At 35.9% G+C, this 22,414-nt stretch overlaps 2 protein-coding genes across 3 annotated transcripts in view; one reads left to right on the top strand and one right to left on the bottom strand.

The window, feature by feature from the left end:
* LOC121739913 (protein numb) overlaps positions 1-22,414 on the top strand; it is a 64,625-nt gene that overhangs the window by 628 nt on the left and 41,583 nt on the right. The window contains exon 1 of one of the 2 annotated variants that reach the window (XM_042132521.1): positions 15,319-15,597. The exons of the other annotated variant lie outside the window; for it this stretch is intronic. The gene's annotated coding sequence lies outside the window, so the exon portion shown is untranslated. Of the gene's footprint in view, positions 1-15,318; positions 15,598-22,414 lie in introns of those variants that run through there. 2 annotated transcript variants of the gene reach the window in all.
* Positions 1,197-21,202, bottom strand: LOC121739916. Its single transcript, XM_042132524.1, has 2 exons — positions 20,853-21,202; positions 1,197-1,213 (listed from the first exon to the last, which is right to left on the bottom strand). Exons 1-2 carry the CDS (start codon positions 21,084-21,086, stop codon positions 1,208-1,210), a joined length of 240 nt encoding a protein of 79 aa, XP_041988458.1. The 5' UTR covers positions 21,087-21,202; the 3' UTR covers positions 1,197-1,207.

Genomic DNA, 22,414 nt, shown 5'->3' with positions numbered 1-22,414 from the left:
TACCCCTTTTAAATGACACCTGATTTGTGTCTAGGAGAAGCATAGTTTTTTTTTAAATACGTGTTTGAAGTTACGTGTGACGGAACATTGCTTTTTGTTAACGTGTCTTTAATATTAATTTTTCACTAGAGTTACGTTTTGTTTTACGCGTAATTTGTTGTAAAATGTATTTAAGTGTCATAAATATAAGAACAGTATACAATTCTTAGGTACCTAATGAATTATAGCAATGTATCGCTCCGTGCTGGCCCAATACGACTTGGTTGTGTTAGGTTAGATGGCTAAGGCGGGAGCGTAGCGCAGCGAGGCCTTAGCCATCGTGGTTATTTTTTTTGTGAACCACGCAGAAATAGGAGCCCCACGTAGCGGGGCTCCGTCGACTAATAATTGAAGCCTGTTGTTATAATATACCTATAAAAAATATAGGGGGTGCAATTAAACCTTTAGTTAGTTTGCCAGGGTGCAAATAAGTGCCTATTATTTGTTACGCAAGGGCGATAGGGCATTGCATTCCCGCAGCGTCGGAGCTGTATATTTACAATATAAGACATAGAACTGATGGAACCGAGTTGCCCACACCCAAAAAAGACTAATTTTGTCGTAAGTCCACTAATTTGGTTGTTTTATTGAACATAACCTCAAAAACTAAAAAAAAAATTCTTGGTTACTACTGATTTCCTAACTTTAGGGAGGGGGTAGGGGGGGTTCCCCCTTGCCCCCCTCCCCTCCCCCCTCCTCTCCCGCCCCCTCCCTATAATGCGTAATTCAAATGCAACCCCTAAATAAAAACCATGGTATCATAGTTAACCACTCACAATGTTAAGCTATGTGGCTGTGGTTTCTACTGTGTCGGTCGGGGAAAAAATGCAAAAGCACTTTTGGATTATAAGAACTAGCAATACAAGGGCAGGACACAAATTCTTGCGGTGTTGTAAGGTTTGTGCGTTGAAAACCTCTTACTGTTAAACAGTGCATCTGCCCATTTTCTTATCCTTAATGCTTCAACTTCCGAGCGGCCACATGCGGCAGCAATAACAATAGATAAGCTATTGTGTCTGGTTTTTCCACGATCGAGGTAATTAACATATTTAAATAATATCTATTTACCATAAAGGCTAACATGTTAGCTTTATGGTAAATAAAAGCAGTAAATTTATTGTTTGGGTCATGGTAGCCTGAAATAAATGGTAAATAAGTTAATTATAAATTATTCATTTTCATTTAAAAAACTTTAGAAACATTTCAACAGTGACAAGTCATAAGCCTCAAAAATTCAATTTTACAGGAGTGCAAATTTTTGTTTAGATGCATAATAATTATGCTTTTAAAATATTTAAAACTCCTCGAAACACAGGGTGTAGAAATTTTATTCTTGAGTATAGTGGCAGCATTAAAAATTTTCTAATGTTAATTATTTAAGTATAACCAACAAAGCTCAGTATAGGCTATGATGGTGTTATTGTAAATGTAACATAATATATTAATAACATCAAAGAGATACAAATAAATATTATTTGGTTGACTATGAATTTTTTGTCTACATTTAGATAAAGAATTATCGAAGTGCTCAACATCAATCAAATATGCTAAAATGATAGAAATAGAATTAACCATTTTAGCATATTTGACAAAAATCCTATCTTTTATGCAGTTTTTGCTGTTATAGAAACGGTTATTAAATAGTAAATACCTACCCTTTTTTTCTACTACTAAGTTTTGTTTTAGTAATTCTGACGAGAAAATATTATTAAGACAATTTCTACCTATACAAATATTTTTCTGCCATAAAAATTATCAAACCCAAATCCCAATACAAAACTTTTATGATAAAAATTGAACAATTTTCTAAAGAAGTTTGATTACAGACACTGTGAGCCCACTTGATTTATTAACATTATTATTGCAAAGATTGCCATATTGTTATTCATGACTCAAAAGCTACACAAGCATTTTTCAACACTACAAAATTATTTTTATCACTACAGATGTACGTAGATAGGCAGATGGTGGACCTAGAGTATTTTGTCTAAGGGCCTGTTTCACCACTTCCTGATAAGGCTATCCAGTATCCACCAATTAACTTGACAGATCAAGTATGGAGAATTTGTCAAAAAAGTTGTGAATAGCCTATTAGGCACTTTATCAGAAAGTGGTGAAACAGGCCCTAAATTCAAGGTTGTATCTTGATACAACCTTGAATTTAGGGCCTACAAAATTTCGACTTTAAGAATATATTTTTATTATTCACAATCCTTGTTATTTGTTAATCATGATCTGTCAGGGGATTTACATTAGCTGACCAAATTGTATAGGTCTGCAATATCAAATATGCCTATGAATAAATTTTCCTGACAGTACAATCACCAACAAAGTACCTAGTGTACATGTTTTAGTCTTTATCGCCATAGTAATAAGATTGAGTATACGGTAACCTTTCAGTGCCTGTATATGTAACCTATGAACTTTACAAAGACTCCATGCGTATTCAAATGCTCGTTCGTTTAGATTATTTACGCCCATCGTTCATATAGTCACATACTAAATTACATGCAATTTTAGTTTCCATGACCTCAATTCAAAATGAATGGATGTGCAGTGTTTACATTGTGTATAAAATATATTTGTAGGTGTTATTTTCATGTAAATCAGTGAGTAAACAAAACATGTTTAGATTTTCATTGTTAATATTTTATTTAACCATTCGAGGCACAATGCGCCAGAATTCATTAAGCCCCCTCCCCCCCCTCACTAATGAAAAAGGTCCACACTGTATATAATATGTACATACACACTGTATGATAAGTACAAACGCCTCCGTGGTCTAGTGGTATAGAGCGCGGCTCTTGACTCGGAGGTCGTGGTTTCGATTCCCGCGTTGGAAACATGTTATTTCCAAGTTTGGTTAGGACAATGCAGGCTGATCACCTGATTGTCTGACAAGTAAGATGATCCATGCGTCGGATGGGCATGTAAAAAGTCGGTCCTGCGCCTGATCTCTCGCCGGTCGTGTCGGTCTTCCGTCCGACTGGGTTATGAGAGTAAAGGAATAGAGAGTGCTCTTGTGTACCGCGCACACACTTGGGCACTATAAAATTACTCCTGCGTAGCTGGCCTGGTTTCAATGAAACCAGCCACCGCCACCGAAACCGATGTGGGAGCTATTATGATAAGTACATGTTTTTCCTTGTCTGATTTATATGAGAAAAGAGTCTCGACAGACATAGTTTGTCACCACCATTACTATAAAATCTGTAATACACGGTGCATATATATTTTTGTTAGTAAATGCAATACGAATAAATACTATTAAGCTACTCAAAAAGGTCAAAGTACTAACTACTAATGTACGAAACACGCACCCTTTAAGTGCTACAATCGTATACCTTGAAAGTTCATGACTTAAGTAGTCCTTGGCTCCTGTAATCTTCCAGTAATCCATTTCCCTGATAGTGCGTCTCAAGCGACTTTTAAACCTTTTTTGCTTCGAAGTACAAGCAGTACCTATGACAAAAAATGAAATTTGCTTGGATTGCTCTTATTTTTTTAAGATTAGAGCACTGTTAAAGACTTAAGGATATGAAAATTGAACATTGCGACGGCTCGTTTTGAACTATTGTCTTTACGTTCCAAGGAAAAAAGGAGTAGCCTTATTAGTTAGGTACTACTTCTAAAAACTAAGGTAAGTATATTTTTTTTTAAAGATAAGAAGGCAAACTAGCAAACGGGTCACCTGATGGAAATCAACTACCGTCGCTCATGTACACTCGCAACATCAGAAGAGTTGCTGTTGCGTTGCCGGATCTAACAAAATGAAAAATGCCTGATATCTGTACACTGCAACTGATCACTTGTTAGTTGATATTCAACGATATATTAAATCAATGTTAATACTCGATAGTTCAATACGACGACGTCCACGCAATTTGTTACCAGTTCGTCTCATTTGTCTGGCGCCACTCGCAAGGACGTTGATTTGCGGTTAGTCCGGCCGGGCCAGTTTCTGCATTGATTGAATGATCATCATCAGTCTGCTGAATGTGACTGTGTTGTCTTGTACTTGTAGTCTGTAGATAGGAGACGCCAAATGAGTAGAACTTACGGCCATCGACGGAAAGCTAGTAAACAGTACCAGTTTTTATAGATATTTATTTATACCCTTAATTTTAATATTATGTTTTAAAATTAAAGTACACATATAACTAAAGACTTTGAGAAAAATTCAACTTTATTGATATAGAGCAAGAAAGGCCAAAAAATTCACGTTTGTGGTACGGGAGCGCCCCATTTAATATTAATTTTATTTTGTTTTTAGTATTTGAGTAATTCTCCGAGGCCCCTCAAAATGTGGTCACACGCTCTTTACTACTACCCTAATAAACATACAGCATTAGGACCAAACACACGTTATTCCTCATATATTTAAGTATCTGATTTCAATAAAAAACATCTATAATTATTTATAGTTTTTGTTTAATGGTTAATTCAATGTCGAAATCGGGGGCAAAATCGGTGTTCTCCGCGTGTCACACTCTGTTCGCGCTTACGGAAAGCTTTAATAACTTTTGTATTCTATTCATTAGCATAGAGTGTGATACATCAAAATAATCTAGATTAACTGGGCTACCTAATTCCTAAAATAAAATAATATTATACCTTAAGTTAAAAAAGTTAATTTAAAAAATAAAACCTTAAGTTAAAAAATAAGCATAACGTCTGTGTCACACGATTTTGCTAGTTTCACGAGCAGGTAATAAAACTGCACCTATCTTCCAAACGCGACGACTTGTGGTTACACGTTTTAGCTGCACCAACGCTCAGTGTCTTTCCAGCATCAGTACAGGGGACTCAAACCCTCGTTGCTTCAAAATAAAGAAAATATAAGATAAGATATTCCTTAATAATTTTGTGGTCGCTGTAGTCACGTAACTTTTGCGAGCATGTTTTGAATGATAATAATTTATAATTATGACACTCATATCAAATTAAGAAATAAGGTATACGAGGGCTGCTATTTATGTATCCGGAATTAAAAAAAGAAACAAACATATATCATTTAATATGGTTTTATTGCTTTTCAAAATATTCGCCGCGATGATCGACACACTTTTGCATACGCTGGAACCAATTTTCATAGCACTTTTTCCATTCTGATTGAGGTATCTCCAAAACGTGCATTTTGAACGCATCAACAGCCTCTTCGCGGCTCGAAAAACGTTGACCACGTAATTTGTTCTTCGCGTATGGAAATAAAAAGAAATCGTTAGGTGCCAAATCAGGGCTGTACGGCGGATGACCAGTCAATTCGATCTTTTGACCCTCCAAAAACTGAGTTGTTTCAGCTGAGGTGTGACAGCTAGCATTGTCGTGATGTAATATGATTCTGCGTTGTCGGTTGTCCTTTCTTATTTCTTCAAAGACTTCTGGTAAACAAATGGTCGTATACCATTCAGAATTAACCGTTTTACGATTCTCTAATGGCACTGTAGCCACATGTCCATTAATTCCAAAAAAACAGGCGACCATTTGCTTCAAAGTACTTTTTGCACGAGTAACTTTTGTTGGTTTCGGCTCATCTTGGAACACCCACACCGTTGACTGTTGTTTAGTTTCGGGGTCATATGCATAGATCCAAGATTCATCACCTGTGTAGATATTATAAACGGCTTTTGACGTACCACGGTTGTATTTTTTTATCATTTTTTTGCACCAATCGACACGAGCCCGTTTTTGATCGATTGTCAAGTTGTGCGGAATCCAACGCGAACATATTTTTTTTACAGCCAAATGTTCGTGTAATATCTTATGTATGCTCGTCATACTTATGCCTAAGGACGCCTCTATCTCGCGATATGTAACATGACGATCATGCATTATTAGTTCCCGCACAGCATCTATACGAGGGCTGCTATTTATGTATCCGGAACTGGCCACTTACAAGAACAATATTTAAAAAGTAATTACAACATTTGAAAATAGAACTCTTTGGTTGAAGAATACATTTTGTTTCATGTGACTTGTCAATTATTTTTCCATTGTGGCGTCATTTTGAAAATTGCGTGTCTTCATTTGCCATGGATTTAACGCGTGAACATTTTCGTGCAATGATTTACTACGATTTTCGGCGTGGGCTAAATCAACAACAGTGCTTTATTCAACTCACCGCAACTTTTGGAGATGAAGCACCATCAAAAACCACTGTTTATCACTGGTACAGTGAGTTTAATCGTGGGCGGTCTATGCTCACGGATGAAAATAAAGAAGGTCGCCCAAAAACAGCTGTTGTCCCACAAAATATAGATGCTGTGCGGGAACTAATAATGCGTGATCGTCATGTTACATATCGCGAGATAGAGGCGTCCTTAGGCATAAGTATGACGAGCATACATAAGATATTACACGAACATTTGGCTGTAAAAAAAATATGTTCGCGTTGGATTCCGCACAACTTGACAATCGATCAAAAACGGGCTCGTGTCGATTGGTGCAAAAAAAATGATAAAAAAATACAACCGTGGTACGTCAAAAGCCGTTTATAATATCTACACAGGTGATGAATCTTGGATCTATGCATATGACCCCGAAACTAAACAACAGTCAACGGTGTGGGTGTTCCAAGATGAGCCGAAACCAACAAAAGTTACTCGTGCAAAAAGTACTTTGAAGCAAATGGTCGCCTGTTTTTTTGGAATTAATGGACATGTGGCTACAGTGCCATTAGAGAATCGTAAAACGGTTAATTCTGAATGGTATACGACCATTTGTTTACCAGAAGTCTTTGAAGAAATAAGAAAGGACAACCGACAACGCAGAATCATATTACATCACGACAATGCTAGCTGTCACACCTCAGCTGAAACAACTCAGTTTTTGGAGGGTCAAAAGATCGAATTGACTGGTCATCCGCCGTACAGCCCTGATTTGGCACCTAACGATTTCTTTTTATTTCCATACGCGAAGAACAAATTACGTGGTCAACGTTTTTCGAGCCGCGAAGAGGCTGTTGATGCGTTCAAAATGCACGTTTTGGAGATACCTCAATCAGAATGGAAAAAGTGCTATGAAAATTGGTTCCAGCGTATGCAAAAGTGTGTTGATCATCGCGGCGAATATTTTGAAAAGCAATAAAACCATATTAAATGATATATGTTTGTTTCTTTTTTTAATTCCGGATACATAAATAGCAGCCCTCGTATTTTGTGGCACAACAGCTGTTTTTGGGCGACCTTCTTTATTTTCATCCGTGAGCATAGACCGCCCACGATTAAACTCACTGTACCAGTGATAAACAGTGGTTTTTGATGGTGCTTCATCTCCAAAAGTTGCGGTGAGTTGAATAAAGTACTGTTGTTGATTTAGCCCACGCCGAAAATCGTAGTAAATCATTGCACGAAAATGTTCACGCGTTAAATCCATGGCAAATGAAGACACGCAATTTTCAAAATGACGCCACAATGGAAAAATAATTGACAGTCACATGAAACAAAATGTATTCTTCAACCAAAGAGTTCTATTTTCAAATGTTGTAATTACTTTTTAAATATTGTTCTTGTAAGTGGCCAGTTCCGGATACATAAATAGCAGCCCTCGTATGATCGAGATTATTTCCTAGTACTTTGTTTGTTTATTTACCTATTACTTTAATCATAATTCTAAAAAATGTAAAATTTTCGTAACTTTCGTGGCACAATTTTCGTGGATTTTCACCCATGAAAGTTACCTAGTGACCTACGAAAGCTACGTAAGCTGTTTTGTACACCGTTTTCCTATTTGAATTGGCTATAGTATAGTATTTCCAGCTATGGTTTTGGTACCCAGAACTAATTTTTCACTCTACAAGCTTTTTTTGAAAAACAAAACATATGTGGCTTTATACATCAATCTACCTTCTGATCTTTTCCCCAAATATATCGAATCTGCTTCTAATCTAGTGGATTTATCTAAATATCAGTATTTTACATGAACAACTGATATTACATCCTCAATCCAAATGCAATGCGATACGATACTCAGACGAGAGCGAGCGAAGCGAGCCTTCGTATATCCACAAACTGAATCGAAGAAAATATTATGATCTTGTGTCCTAAATCTCCATATTTAGTTGAAAACCCCCTTATATGACCTCCTAAATCACTTATTCTTCGCGAACTTCAAATAAAATCACCTGAACCTCGAAAAAATCACAGCATTTCAGGACCGGTTACTTGACAGATTAAGCAACAAATTAAAGTTCCATGCTCTTTAGTATTGTTGACCTTAATAAAAACTGATTAAATAAATAATAATTTATTTTATTTTTTAAGGAAAAAAAGATTTCTAGCCATATTTTGTTCCTAGAAAATTCAATCGTAACTTTCGTGGAGTTTGTCGCAACTTTCGTGGGGACCGAAATTTCAAATTTGATTATCTCAGTAGTTTATAGACCGATTTACATGCCTTAAAGATCGTATTTATTATCTTTTGAGCACCTTAAAGGTATATGCATTTGTTTAAAGATAACTCGAAAATAAAAAATTCTCACGAAAGTGACGCGGAGAATCATTTTTGAAGAATTACTCATTTATTGTTATAGCTGCAACAGATATACATAATCTGTGAAAATTTCAACTCTCTAGCTATTACCGTTCTTGAGTTACAGCCTGGAGACAGACAGACAGACGAACAGACAGACGAACAGACATCGTAGTCTCAGTAATAGGGTCCCGTTTTTACCCTTTGGGTACGGAACCCTAAAAATGTAGTTTCTTGCTTTTTAAAAAGCACTATGGAAGCGTTTTCTAAATAGTTCATCGTTTAAAAAAGGCGTCGCAGTTTAAATAAGTTTGGATTACCCACGGGCCACGAATGTAGAGTAGATGAATAAAACAAAATCTTGTCACTTTCACTACGAAATTGCTATTTGCTACGAGTATATCATATATCTTGTAATCTTAGTTTGTTATGCACATTATGCATCCACTCGTTTTTAATTTACCATAATATCAATGTAGTAGTCTTCGGATGTATGCCTGGAAGATAGCGCTAAATAGCGATCCGCCAGAATAGGGATGATGACAAGGTTAAAGACAAATCACGCTAAAAAATAAGTGTTCCCAAAATTTCAGCTTGATAGCATTTGTATTTTTTTTTTGTTATGCGCCTTCAAAGTTGGATATTCAAGTCGATTTTTTTTTTCAATTAAATTTCTTAATATTTGTATACAATTGGATAACTTATGCAATTAAAAGCAACTTTTGTTATGAAACCACTTTCATAAACGCAATATTTAATATACCTGTCGAACAAAGTTGTCTCCCGATGCGTACAAACTACGAAAGACTGACGTCATACTTTCGTAGCGCTTTGTATGGATCGTTTCGGGCAGGTCTTTTTTATGAGATACTAGCTGTTGCCCGCGACTTCGTCCGCGTGGACTTCAGTTTATAGCGCGTGATGTCAACAAAATTGGTGTCAAAAGCTTTTATAAAAAAAACCCTGGTACCCCTTAAATCAATACAGCTGTGCAGTGTGCACACAATAAGTACTTCATTTTTTATATTAAACTTTACATTTTATGCCAAATTTTAAACCTTATTTAGCCCCCCAATTACACAACTTTACCCATAAACTATTTATCATTGATAGGGTTAGCCCCAATTTCACCAATGTCTGTTAGTGTTAACAGCTTGTTAAAATGTCCTGTCTTCTCTTTCATTCATATGAAAAACGAAACAGCTAACGTGATACTAATTCGAGCATTAACTTTAACAGTCGTTGGTGAAATTTGGTCTTAAGGTTACGTCACTGCCTGCACATAAAGTACTGAGTTATTTAATACCGTAGAATAGATATGACAATCGAAAAAAATCGAGACTTAAATGTAAGATGATACCACCTCTTATAGAAAGACTTTTGAGCAAGCGTCAGCGCGATGTAGAAGACGCACGGTGCCATCTATTATGAATTTTTTGAACAAATTTACGATCCTTACAACCCCTTTTTCCAGTAAAAAAGTAGCCTTTGTCCTTTCTCAGGCTTTAGTCTATCTGTATACAAAATTTCATTACAATCGGTTCGGTAGTTTTGGCGTTTGGCGTGAAAGCGAGACTGACAGACAGACAGAGATACTTTCGCATTTATAATATTAGTATAAATTATGTGCACACTGCACAGCTGTTTTTGGGTATTTTGATTAATTAAGGGCCGCGCTACACCGGAATGGCAGCGGCGAGGCGAGCACTTTCAGCGCTGCCATTCCAAAGTAGCGCGGCCCTAAGAGGGGTACCACTTACCAGGGTTTTAAAAAGTTTTTAAATTTGACACAAATTTTGTTGACACCGCGCGCTATAAACTAAAGTCCACGCGGACGAAGTTGCGGGCAACAGCTAGTTATGAATAAAAACAATATTATATAGTAAAGTAGGTATGATTAGTTCTGTTACAATAATAAAGTAAAAAATAAAACGCCATCTGTTTTCATATATTAGAATTAAAATATTGATTGCATTAATATATTTTCTGGATGGAATATAGGCCAACACGGTACACTCGAACTCCTTTATTTTAGAGCGCCTTCTGTTGTCAACTTGATTAGAAATGCAGTAGGAGTTCTATAAGATAAGATAGATTGATTATTATTATTATACCAAGTGATTATATTATTAAACATAATATTCTAACGTATTAAAAACTATAAACAAAAACATACTAACTAATAAGTATGATTAGTTCTATTTTACAATAAAGTAAAAAATAAAACGCCATCTGTTGAATCGTATTAGAACTAAAATGTTCATTCCATCGATATATTTCTGGATTTTTTATAATATTATACATAAAATATGTTTAAGATTTTTGAAATTTTATTTTAATACACATCCAAGACCCAAGAACATTGAAAACTTTTTGTTCCGCCTGTGGGACTCGAACCCAGGACCCCCGGGATGAGCGCTGGCCACGCGCAATGCGAATTCATTTTCATCGATATTTTCATGGAAATAAGATATTTTCCCACACCAAAATGTAGCCTATGTCCTTTCTCAGACTCTAGAATAACTGTGTACAAAATTTCATTGCAATCGGTTCAGTAGTTTTGGCGTGAAAGCGAGACAGACAGACAGACAGACAGACAGACAGAGATACTTTCGCATTTATAATATTAGTATGGATAATTTATAATATATAATAAAGTAGGTATGATTAGTTCTGTTACAATAATAAAGTAAAAAATAAAACGCCATCTGTTTTCATATATTAGAATTAAAATGTTGATTGCATTGGTATATTTTTTGGATGGAATATAGGCCAACACGGTACACTCGAACTCCTTAGAAATGCAGTAGGAGTTCTATAAGATAAGATAGATTGATTATTATTATACCAAGTGATAATATTATTAAACATAATATTCTAACGTATTAAAAACTATAAACAAAAACATAATAACTAATAAGTATGATTAGTTCTATGTTACATTGAAGTAAAAAATAAAACGCCATCTGTTGAATCGTATTAGAACTAAAATGTTCAGTGCATCGATATATTTCTGGATTTTTTATAATATTATACATAAAATATATTTAAGATTTTTGAAATATTATTTTAATACACATCCAAGACCCAGGAAAATTGAAAACTTTTTGTTCCGCCTGCGGGACTCGAACCCAGGACCCCCGGGATGAGCGCTGGCCACGCGCAATGCGAATTAATTTTCATCGATATTTTCATGGAAATAAGATATTTTCCCACATCAAAATGTAGCCTATGTCCTTTCTCAGACTCTAGAATAACTGTGTACAAAATTTCATTGCAATCGGTTCAGTAGTTTTGGCGTGAAAGCGAGACAGACAGACAGACAGACAGACAGACAGACAGACAGAGATACTTTCGCATTTATAATATTAGTATAGATTTGAATTGTCATATCTTGGTGAATTTTTAAGCTATCAGAGTCATTCTTTCAACGATGTTTCTATTTTTTAAGTGTCTTTCAATTACCGATAAGAAAAAAAATAGTCATCATGCCTATTGTATCATCTGTTTCTGCATTCGCTGTTTACTTACATAATTTTGTGGAATGCAATAAAGTATATTATTACTAGCTGTCCCGGCAAACGTTTCTTTGCCATATAAAGTATTTCGCCCGTATTATTTTATTGAAGTGAATAAATAAGTATGTCACCATGGCAACGTCCATCGCTATCCCGTCGCACAAACAATGTTCGCCGTCAGTCTCGAGTTGTAATAATTTACTATTATTTTTTCAACAAACGCACTTATCAATATAAAAAGTACAGCCTCACTGAATATGCATATAAAATTTGATTAAAATCGGTAAAGCCGTTTCGGAGGAGTACGCGGCCTAACACGAGAATTTTATATATAAGATTACTAGCTGTTGCCCGCGACTTCGTCCGCGTGGACTTCAGTTTATAGCGCGCGATGTCAACAAAATTGGTGTCAAAAGCTTTTATAAAAAAACCCTGGTACCCCTTAAATCAATAGAGCTGTGCAGTGTGCACACAATAAGTATTTCTTTTTTTTATATTAAACTTTATATTTTATGCCAAATTTTAAAGCTTATTTAGCCCTCCAATTACACAACTTTACCCATAAACTATTTATCATTGATAGATTTAAGGTTACGTCACACACAGATAAAGTACTGAGTTATTTAATACCGTAGAATAGATATAACAATCGAAAAAAATCGAAACTTAAATGTAAGATGATACCACGTCTTATAGAAAGACTTTTGAGCAAGCGTCAGCGCGATGTAGAAGACTCACGGCGCCATCTATTATGAATTGTTGGAACTAACTTAATTTGAACAAATTTACGCATTTTCACCCCCTTACAACCCTTTTTTCCAGTAAAAAAAGTAGCCTATGTCCTTTCTCAGGCTTTAGACTATCTGTATACAAAATTTCATTACAATCGGTTCGGAAGTTTTGGCGTTTGGCGTGAAAGCGAGACTGACAGACAGACAGACAGACAGAGATACTTTTGGCGTTTGGCGTGAAAGCGAGACTGACAGACAGACAGACAGACAGACAGAGATACTTTTGGCGTTTGGCGTGAAAGCGAGACTGACAGACAGACAGACAGACAGAGATACGTTCGCATTTATAATATTAGTATAGATTATGTGCACACTGCACAGCTGTTTTTGGGTATTTTGATTAATTAAGGGCCGCGCTACACCGGAATAGCAGCGGCGAGGCGAGCACTTTCAGCGCTGCCATTCCGGTGTAGCGCGCTGCGCGGCCCTAAGAGGGGTACCACTTGCCAGGGTTTTAAAAAGTTTTTAAATTTGACAAATTTTGTTGACACCGCGCGCTATAAACTAAAGTCCACGCAGACGAAGTCGCGGGCAACAGCTAGTATTATACATAAAATATGTTTAAGATTTTTGAAATTTTATTTTAATACACATCCAAGACCCAGGAACATTGAAAACTTTTTGTTCCGCCTGCGGGACTCGAACCCAGGACCCCCGGGATGAGCGCTGGCCACGCGCAATGCGAATTCATTTTCATCGATATTTTCATGGAAATAAGATATTTTCCCACATCAAAATGTAGCCTATGTCCTTTCTCAGACTCTAGAATAACTGTGTACAAAATTTCATTGCAATCGGTTCAGTAGTTTTGGCGTGAAAGCAAGACAGACAGACAGACAGACAGACAGACAGACAGACAGACAGAGATACTTTCGCATTTATAATATTAGTATGGATTAGTATGGATATATTCCTATTTTATATTAAATATCTTGTTCAATTTAATTACCATAATTAAATCGGACAAGATATTTTATATTTTTACCTCACCACAGAACATTCCATTTTGTAGAGTAGGTACGTTTACTGCTAAAGTTAAAACAACCTCGTTTTATCGCTCGTAATAACTCGGATGGTATAAAATTTTGGTTTTTGTAATTTAGGTTTCAAGTGTAAAAATTGTGATTCATAGTTCATACAGGTTCGCCCACAGCCGCCCACGAAGTTGAATGGTTGGGGATTAGAGGTGAGAGTGAAGAGGGCAGAGGCGGCATATTCTATTCAGTACGGCATTACGAAATACGTGTACTAACTACAAATCGTGTACAACATTGTACAGGATTCACGATTAGGTTTTTATAATTTGATTTTTAAAAGGTCACGGCAATTTCGTCTTTTGAAAGCAGATAAACGTGGCGAAGGCTGGATTATGGATATTCTGCAGAAGGAAACCCATGGCCTATCTACAAAAAGTAAAAAACCGGCCAAGTGCTAGTTGGACTCGCGCACGAAGGGTTCCGTACCATTATAGAGCAAAAATTGTGTTTTTTGTATGGGAGCCCCCCTTGATTATTTATTTTATTTAAATTTTATTATTAATTATTAAAGTATAAAAACAATTATTGAGTATTTTGTGAACATTTCAGGTGCCTACCTGTTGTCATCATTCATATTGAGCAAGAAATTCCAAAAAACATCACGTTTGTTGTATGGGTATTGGGTACTCTTAAATATTTAATTTATTTTGTTTTTAAGTATTCGTTGTTATATAGCGGCAACAGAAATACTTACATAATCTGTAAAAATTTCAACTTTCTAGCTATTACGGTTACCTTATTACCTAGTTACAGCCTGGAGACAGACATCGAAGTCTTAGTAATAGGGTCCCGTTTTTACCCTTTCGGTACGGAACCCTAAAAACTAAGAAAAGCAGGAAGGGATGGATTTATAGGAAGTCCACGCCCGCACCATTCGTAGACCGTAGTTAGCAGGACACAGAAATTTAAAGTTTGACGGGGGATTGAACTTGAGTCGCGTAGCTTTCGATCTAGTCATTTGAAGAGAGGTAGTGTTATTGCAACTTACAATCTTGTTATTCTGGTAGCATTAGCACCCACTTCATATTCAGTTTAGCACCCAGTTCTTTCATAAATTAATTATGCCTTTAATATAATGCTACAATACAATATAGTCTGCATTGATGTAACTAATAGCTGTTTTCAGTAATTTTAACGAGAGTTTTGTCTAATCTACAAGCGACATAGAAAAACTATAATTTAATTTTCATTGTAATAATTAATTTTTATTGCCAATGAAAACACTAGTTAGAAGTAAAGAAAATAATTTTTTACAACCTCATTAAATTCAATGACAAACCATTGTCAGCTCACAAAAACAGCTAGAGTGGAAATAAAAATTATCTACTTGTTATAAGTCGATACTAGCAGTATTTATCACAGTAATAGTGCGATACCGATATCCCCGATAATAAGGAGTACGCGTTGAGTAATTCGGCCTTTTAATAGAATGGAGGGCCTAACCTTCGTCAATATCTGATGTCGAAACGCCTTCCGTGTGAAGTGATTCAGTGCCTTGACGCTCGCCTGAAATAGTGCACCACAATTACCGCTCCACAAGTGCACATACATAACCACTATTGTATACAGTTATTTGGCACTTGACACATGTTATTATTAATCTCCGAACCGAGTCCAAGTTGCTCAGTGAAGCACGCGAGTGTTTATCCGTGAAATTGTGTGTAATCAGTGAAAGAGAGTGATAAGACGGTGGAAATTTGGATTGCGTTGTTTGGAATACTGTATCTCTATTGTACGAAGCAGGTAAAGTCTATTTTACTTTTGACAAGACCTTAATGCTAAGGATATAAGGATGAGTTGAGAAACTCCGAGATAAAATATAATATCTAAACGGTTATAGATACCTACCCATCTGTTTTCCATTGATCGTCAATAGATTGATGATAGACTATTCATAACAAGGGCAACGATGTATCGAACGCAGTATTATGTGGTGTAATGAAACTATGCCATCAAAATAACTCCGACTCGTACAATTATTCCAAGGGCTGACTTCGAAATAGGTGTAGAGTTGTTGAATATTTTAAAACCGTACTTTTCCGCTTGTTTACATTTTAAACTGGAAGTCAAGTAAAAACCAGTAGTATTTATTCTTATTTTCTTACGTTGTTCTTCATTTTTTGCTCGTTTGTTGGTTTGACTCCAACTATATTTTAAAACGAGCTTTTGCCCGCGGCTTCACTCACGTTAAGAAGTATTATTATATTCACATTTCACACTTTCATCCCCTATTTTAACCCCTTGGAGGTAGAATTGATCAAAATCCTTTCTTAGCGGATGCGTACGTCATAATAATATCTACCTGCATGCCAAATTTCAGCCTGATCGGTCCGGTGGTTTGGGCTGTGCGTTGATAGATCACCATGTGAGTCAGTCACCTTTGAGTTTTATATAATTACTAGCTGTTGCCCGCGACTTCGTCCGCGTGGACTTTAGTAGCGCGCGGTGTCAACAAAATTTGTGTCAAATTTAAAAACTTTTTAAAACCCTGGTAAGTGGTACCCCTCTTAGTGCCGCGCTACACCGGAATGGCAGCGCTGAAAGTGCTCGCCTCGCCGCTGCCATTCCGGTGTAGCGCGGCCCTTAATTAATAAAAAAAACCCAAAAACAGCTGTGCAGTGTGCACATAATCTATACTAATATTATAAATGCGAAAGTATCTCTGTCTGTCTGTCAGTCTCGCTTTCACGCCAAACGCCAAAACTACCGAACCGATTGTAATGAAATTTTACAGATAGTCTAAAGCCTGAGAAAGGACATAGGCTATTTTTTTTACTGGAAAAAAGGGTTGTCAGGGGGTGAAAATGCGTAAATTTGTTCAAATTAAGTTAGTTCCAAAAATTCATAATAGATAGCGCCGTGCGTCTTCTACATCGCGCTGACGCTTGCTCAAAAGTCTTTCTATAAGAGGTGGTATCATCTTACATTTAAGTTTCGATTTTTTTCGATTGTATTATGGGTAAAGTTGTGTAATTGGGGGGTTAAATAAGCTTTAAAATTTGGCATAAAATATAAAGTTTAATATAAAAAAAATGAAATACTTATTGTGTGCACACTGCACAGCTGTATTGATTTAAGGGGTACCAGGGTTTTTTTATAAAAGCTTTTGACACCAATTTTGTTGACATCGCGCTTTATAAACTGAAGTCCACGCGGACGAAGTCGCGGGCAACAGCTAGTAACTAATAAGTATGATTAGTTCTATGTTACAATGAAGTAAAAAATAAAACGCCATCTGTTGAATCGTATTAGAACTAAAATGTTCATTGCATCGATATATTTCTGGATTTTTTATAATATTATACATAAAATATATTTAAGTAAAAAATAAAACGCCATCTGTTTTCATATATTAAAATTAAAATGTTGATTGCATTGATATAATATTTTCTGGATGGAATATAGGCCAACACGGTACACTTGAACTCCTTTATTTTAGAGTGCCTTCTGTTATCAACTTGTCACATATATTAGAAATGCAGTAGGAGTTCTATAAGATAAGATATATTGATTATTATTATACCAAGTGATAATATTACTAAACATAATATTCTAACGTATTAAAAACTATAAACAAAAACATAATAACTAATAAGTATGATTAGTTCTATGTTACAATGAAGTAAAAAATAAAACGCCATCTGTTGAATCGTATTAGAACTAAAATATTCATTACATCGATATATTTCTGGAGTTTTTATAATATTATACATAAAATATGTTTAAGATTTTTGAAATTTTATTTTAATACACATCCAAGACCCAGGAACATTCAAAACTTTTTGTTCCGCCTGCGGGACTCGAACCCAGGACCCCCGGGATGAGCGCTGGCCACGCGCAATGCGAATTCACTTTCATCGATATTTTCATGGAAATAAGATATTTTCCCACATCAAAATGTAGCCTATGTCCTTTCTCAGACTCTAGAATAACTGTGTACAAAATTTCATTGCAATCGGTTCAGTAGTTTTGGCGTGAAAGCGAGACAGACAGACAGACAGAGATACTTTCGCATTTATAATATTAGTATGGATTATATACATGTAACAAAAATAAGTGATAATACTTTAGGGTGTGTACGTGTTCCGTGTGAAGAGATCACTGTGAAAGTAGCAGCACTGAAAAACGATTTTTTTTTCACTTTTGTATGGGCAAGGGCCCGAGCGTCACGAGTTTCCCCATACAAAAGTGAAAAAAAATTTTGGTCTTTCAGCGCTGCTATTTTCACAGTGATCTCTTCACAGGGAACACGTACACACCCTAAAGTATTATCACTTATTTTTGTTACACCCTGTATAGATATAGATTAATAATAAAAATAATGTAATGAAAAAGTTAGAAAATGAAAAGATACATCAACAAGTAACAATTTTATTTACAATTCGACATCACGATACGAAAGATAATAATGTATTTATAATTGATAATAACATGAGGTGGTGAAGGTGACAGTGAATATTTGCAAAGCAATGTACATTCATACAAAATTAATGAGATCACATTTCCAAACAAGGAAAAATATAAAATTAGTAACATTTCGCTATTTCTCTGATGATATAATTATGTTAGATCTAAGCTCATAGGAGTACACAATGCAGGCGCGGTCCGAAGGGGGGGGGGGGGTCACAGGGGACATGACCCCCCCCCCCCCCCAATCTAAGGTCAAATTGAAAAATCTCAAAATCTTGCCAAATAATAAAAGGAAATTTCTAGTTATCCTATAACAGCGATAAATTTTTAGTGTAGTTACTAGTGAGTGACCCTCTTCAAAACTTCAGGCTGCGACCGCGCCTGACACAATGTCTATGTTTACAAGAAGTTCCAATACAATAAAACGTAAAATATGTTTATAACATGCTGCATATGCTGAATGTTATATTAAAGAACAAAAACAAAATTCAATTTAAAACGCAATTCCAAATTCATTTCCCGAATTAAAAGGAACATTTTATTTCCAGACTTTAATTTACACCGAAATAATGGAGGCGATAAGCGCTTAGCACCTCATTACTGAAATAAAACGTTTACCTACAGCTGCTACTTCAAGATTGAGCAAAACATATTAACTATACAACTTCGTGCTAACAATGCAAGTACAAAAGAAATAAAACGTAGAATAAAAATTGTTGATAAAAATAAGTCTAGTAAGTCAGTAGAACAATAAAGTTAAAAAATAGTAACGAATAATGACTTAATTACATCGTTTACATTCTTATATAATAAACGAAATGTAAATATGCACTCTGGTGAGCTTATTATAAACAAACTGGTGAGCTTATTATAAACAAACTTAAGAATGATAATTTTAACTGCATTATTAAAAATAACATGTAAAGGCAATGGCCTGTTTGTTAGGCAACCTTTGCTCTACAAAACTACCGTCAAATATTTACCGTTTTACTGTAGCTACTACTTGCAGCTAGCTGGCATAATATTGATGTGCCTCCGGAAAACATACAACATTGTTTTGAAGAAAGCAGTGTATACTTATCTGTTTCGGTCTGTTTTATCTTCATAAACGGGTTTCGGTAACTTAACTAGATGGCGCTAGGAGCGATCTCTATGATGGAGCATAGACCAGTTATAGCATAGAGCATAGACCGTTTATGAATACACTGCTTTCTTCAAAACAATGCTGTATGTTTTTCTCTTCGGCACATAATATCGGTTTTATTGTTATGTAAAACCGTAATAATATGATGCCGGATGCGTGCTTCAATTAGACAAAATGCTCAACCTATCTATACTAATATTATAATTGGGAAGAGTTTGTTTGTTTGTTTGAACGCGCTAATCTCAGGAACTACTGGTCCGATTTGAAAAATTATTTTATTGTTGGATAGCCCATTTATCGAGGAAGGTATAGGCTATATTTTATCACGCTAAGTATAATAGAAGCGAAGAAATAGAGGAAAATGTGGAAAAAACGGGAAGAAATTATTTGAAAGGGCTTATTTAAACGCGCTAATCTCAGGAACTACTGGTCCGATTTGAAAAATTCTTTCAATGTTAGATAGCCCATTCATCGAGGTAGGCTATAGGCTATATTTTATCACGCTAGAACTAATAGGAGCGAAGAAATAGAGGAAAATGTGGAAAAAACGGGGGAAATTATATGAAAGGTCTTATTTGAACGCGCTAATCTCAGGAACTACTTATCCGATTTGAAAAATTCTTTCAATGTTAGATAGCCCATTCATCGAGGTAGGCTATAAGCTATATTTTATCACGCTAAGACTAATAGGAACTAAGAAATAGAGGAAAATGTGGAAAAAACGTGGGAAATTATATGAAAGGGCTTATTTGAACGCGCTAATCTCAGGAACTGCTGGTCCGATTTAAAAAAATATTTCAGTGTTAGATAGCCCATTTGTCGAGAAAGGCTATAGGCTATATTTTATCACGCTAAGGCTAATAAGAGCGAAGAAATAGATGAAAATGTGGAAAAAACTGGGAAAATTATATGGAATTGCTTATTATCTTATGAACTACTGGAGCAATTTTTATGTTATTTGGCAAACATGAAGTATAGACCACGTAAAGGGACATAGGCTATTTTTTGCTGCAAAATGTACGGTTGCGTGAAATTCCTAAATTACGCAAGCGAAGCCGCGCGGAACATCTTTACATAATCAAATCGTAGGAAAGTCAATTCTGTATATTGAATATTTTTGTACAATAAGTAATACTTGGGATGTGATCTACTATGCTAACGCGGACGAAGTTGCGGGCAACAGCTAGTATCTGAATAATTCTAAACAGATTTTCGTTGTTATGTGCATAGTTCTGACTGATGATGTGGCAATTTATCTACGTGGATAGTTTATTTTGTTGGAATTTAAACTTGATTAAAATTATTATGTAGATATGTAGTTCTTTAATTGACTCTACATTTATAATGTTGACATTTCATTTCGAAAATCTATTGCCCACGTTAATTGCCCTAAAATTCTGGTCCCTAAAAGAATACCTTAATCACCATAAACTTAATCACTGACACTATGCTTATCTCTGATGATGTCCGCGACGATGTCGGGCGGCAGCATCGTCGCTCGGGCCGTCTTGGTCAGTATCGTCTTGGCGCTCCTGCCCGGTCTCCGGCTGAAGTAGACATACACGTTGTAGACCAGCTGCCTGGTGTCCGCCGGCAGCTCTGTCCTGGAGTCGTCGCAGTTCTCCCCGCTCCTGCCGTTGTAGAGCCTTCTCCAGCTAAACATCGTCCAAGCGGTCATCGCTTCGTCCCCGTACTGCGCCGTCTTGGGTGGAACTTTCTTGAACTTTCAAAACTTTATTTTTATTTTGCACTCTGTGCACTGGTTTTGGGGTATCCGACCGAGCCGAACATCAGTTGGCAACTGCTCAGTTGAGGACGATGGCTACGCGATATTTGTAATCTGTCCACGCATACGTGACTTCCGTCTTATTCTAAACATGATCAAAGTATCGTTACGTTAAATACATAGTAATCAATCGTGAACAAATTTAGCGCGCAATCGGTTAGATTCTTTTGTATATCTCGCTCCATATAGCGTTGGGCCGTTATTGTACAATTAACTGTATCTATTATAGAGTTGGCACTTGGCCTTATTTTGATGTGTGAAAAGAACGGTTTGCAAATATGTACTGTTAATACTTAGCTACTGCATAAAACAATAGGATGATATTATCTATTTTTTGTTGCAATTTGTACTTGAGCTGCTATTCTTAATTTTTAATTGTTCAATTTGTTTAAATTGCCTGGAAATTGCTCAGAATCTAATCTTGAATCTATTCTAAGTTACGTGCCTAATATCTACTTACTCTACAATCTACATGCTCAGTAAAGTAACTGGCCTAAAAGCCAAGGCACCTGTAAGTTACACGATTACCCAAGGTTTGACGTGCGCCAGTAAGTAGATAGGTGTTCTATTTATACTTAACCTAAGCCGCTTGTTTCAATCAATACGAGAACTCGTCTACATGACAACGATTTGATTTTCATGACTCCTATTTTTAACCGACTGACAAAAACGGAGGAGGTTCTTTTTTTATTTATGTATGGCCTTAACTTACTTTTCAATAGTACTTTAGGGGTGGAATTTATCAAAATATTTTCTTAGCGGATGCCTACGTCATAACATCTACCTGCATGCCAAATTTCAGCCCGATCCGTCCAGTGGTTTGGGCTGTGCGTTGATAGATCATAGTTAACCTTTGAGTTATATATATTTAGATTTAGGTACTCGTTCTGGTCTTAGAGAAATACTTAAAATCCATTAAATACGTGTCATATTTTGTCATCCATAAAACAGCAACTTTAAAGTACCTATGGAAAAAGTTGTTTGACAAACAGATAACAACAATGTTTGAAATTGTTTTTGTCTGGTTTAAGATACGAAAACTAAGATGATAATTGATAATGTAATAGAAAAACTCTATTTGCTACTTGCTAGATAACACATGTTTTTCCATACTGAAATGATTTCGTGTGTCAAATTCAACTTTTACTGACTGAACTTACAGCTCTCCAAGGATGTTTTAAGGCGTGGCTAAAATCATAACTATTAACTAACGTTGCTGT

This window comes from Aricia agestis, chromosome 2, assembly GCF_905147365.1.
Source record: "Aricia agestis chromosome 2, ilAriAges1.1, whole genome shotgun sequence".
Taxonomy (NCBI): Eukaryota; Metazoa; Arthropoda; class Insecta; order Lepidoptera; family Lycaenidae; genus Aricia; species Aricia agestis.
This window is presented reverse-complemented; position numbering and strand designations above follow the sequence as displayed.

What these genes read in the sequence shown, in the direction of transcription:
- LOC121739916 (XM_042132524.1), bottom strand. Translation starts at nt 21,086, where the DNA reads ATGACCGCTTGGACGATGTTTAGCTGGAGAAGGCTCTACAACGGCAGG.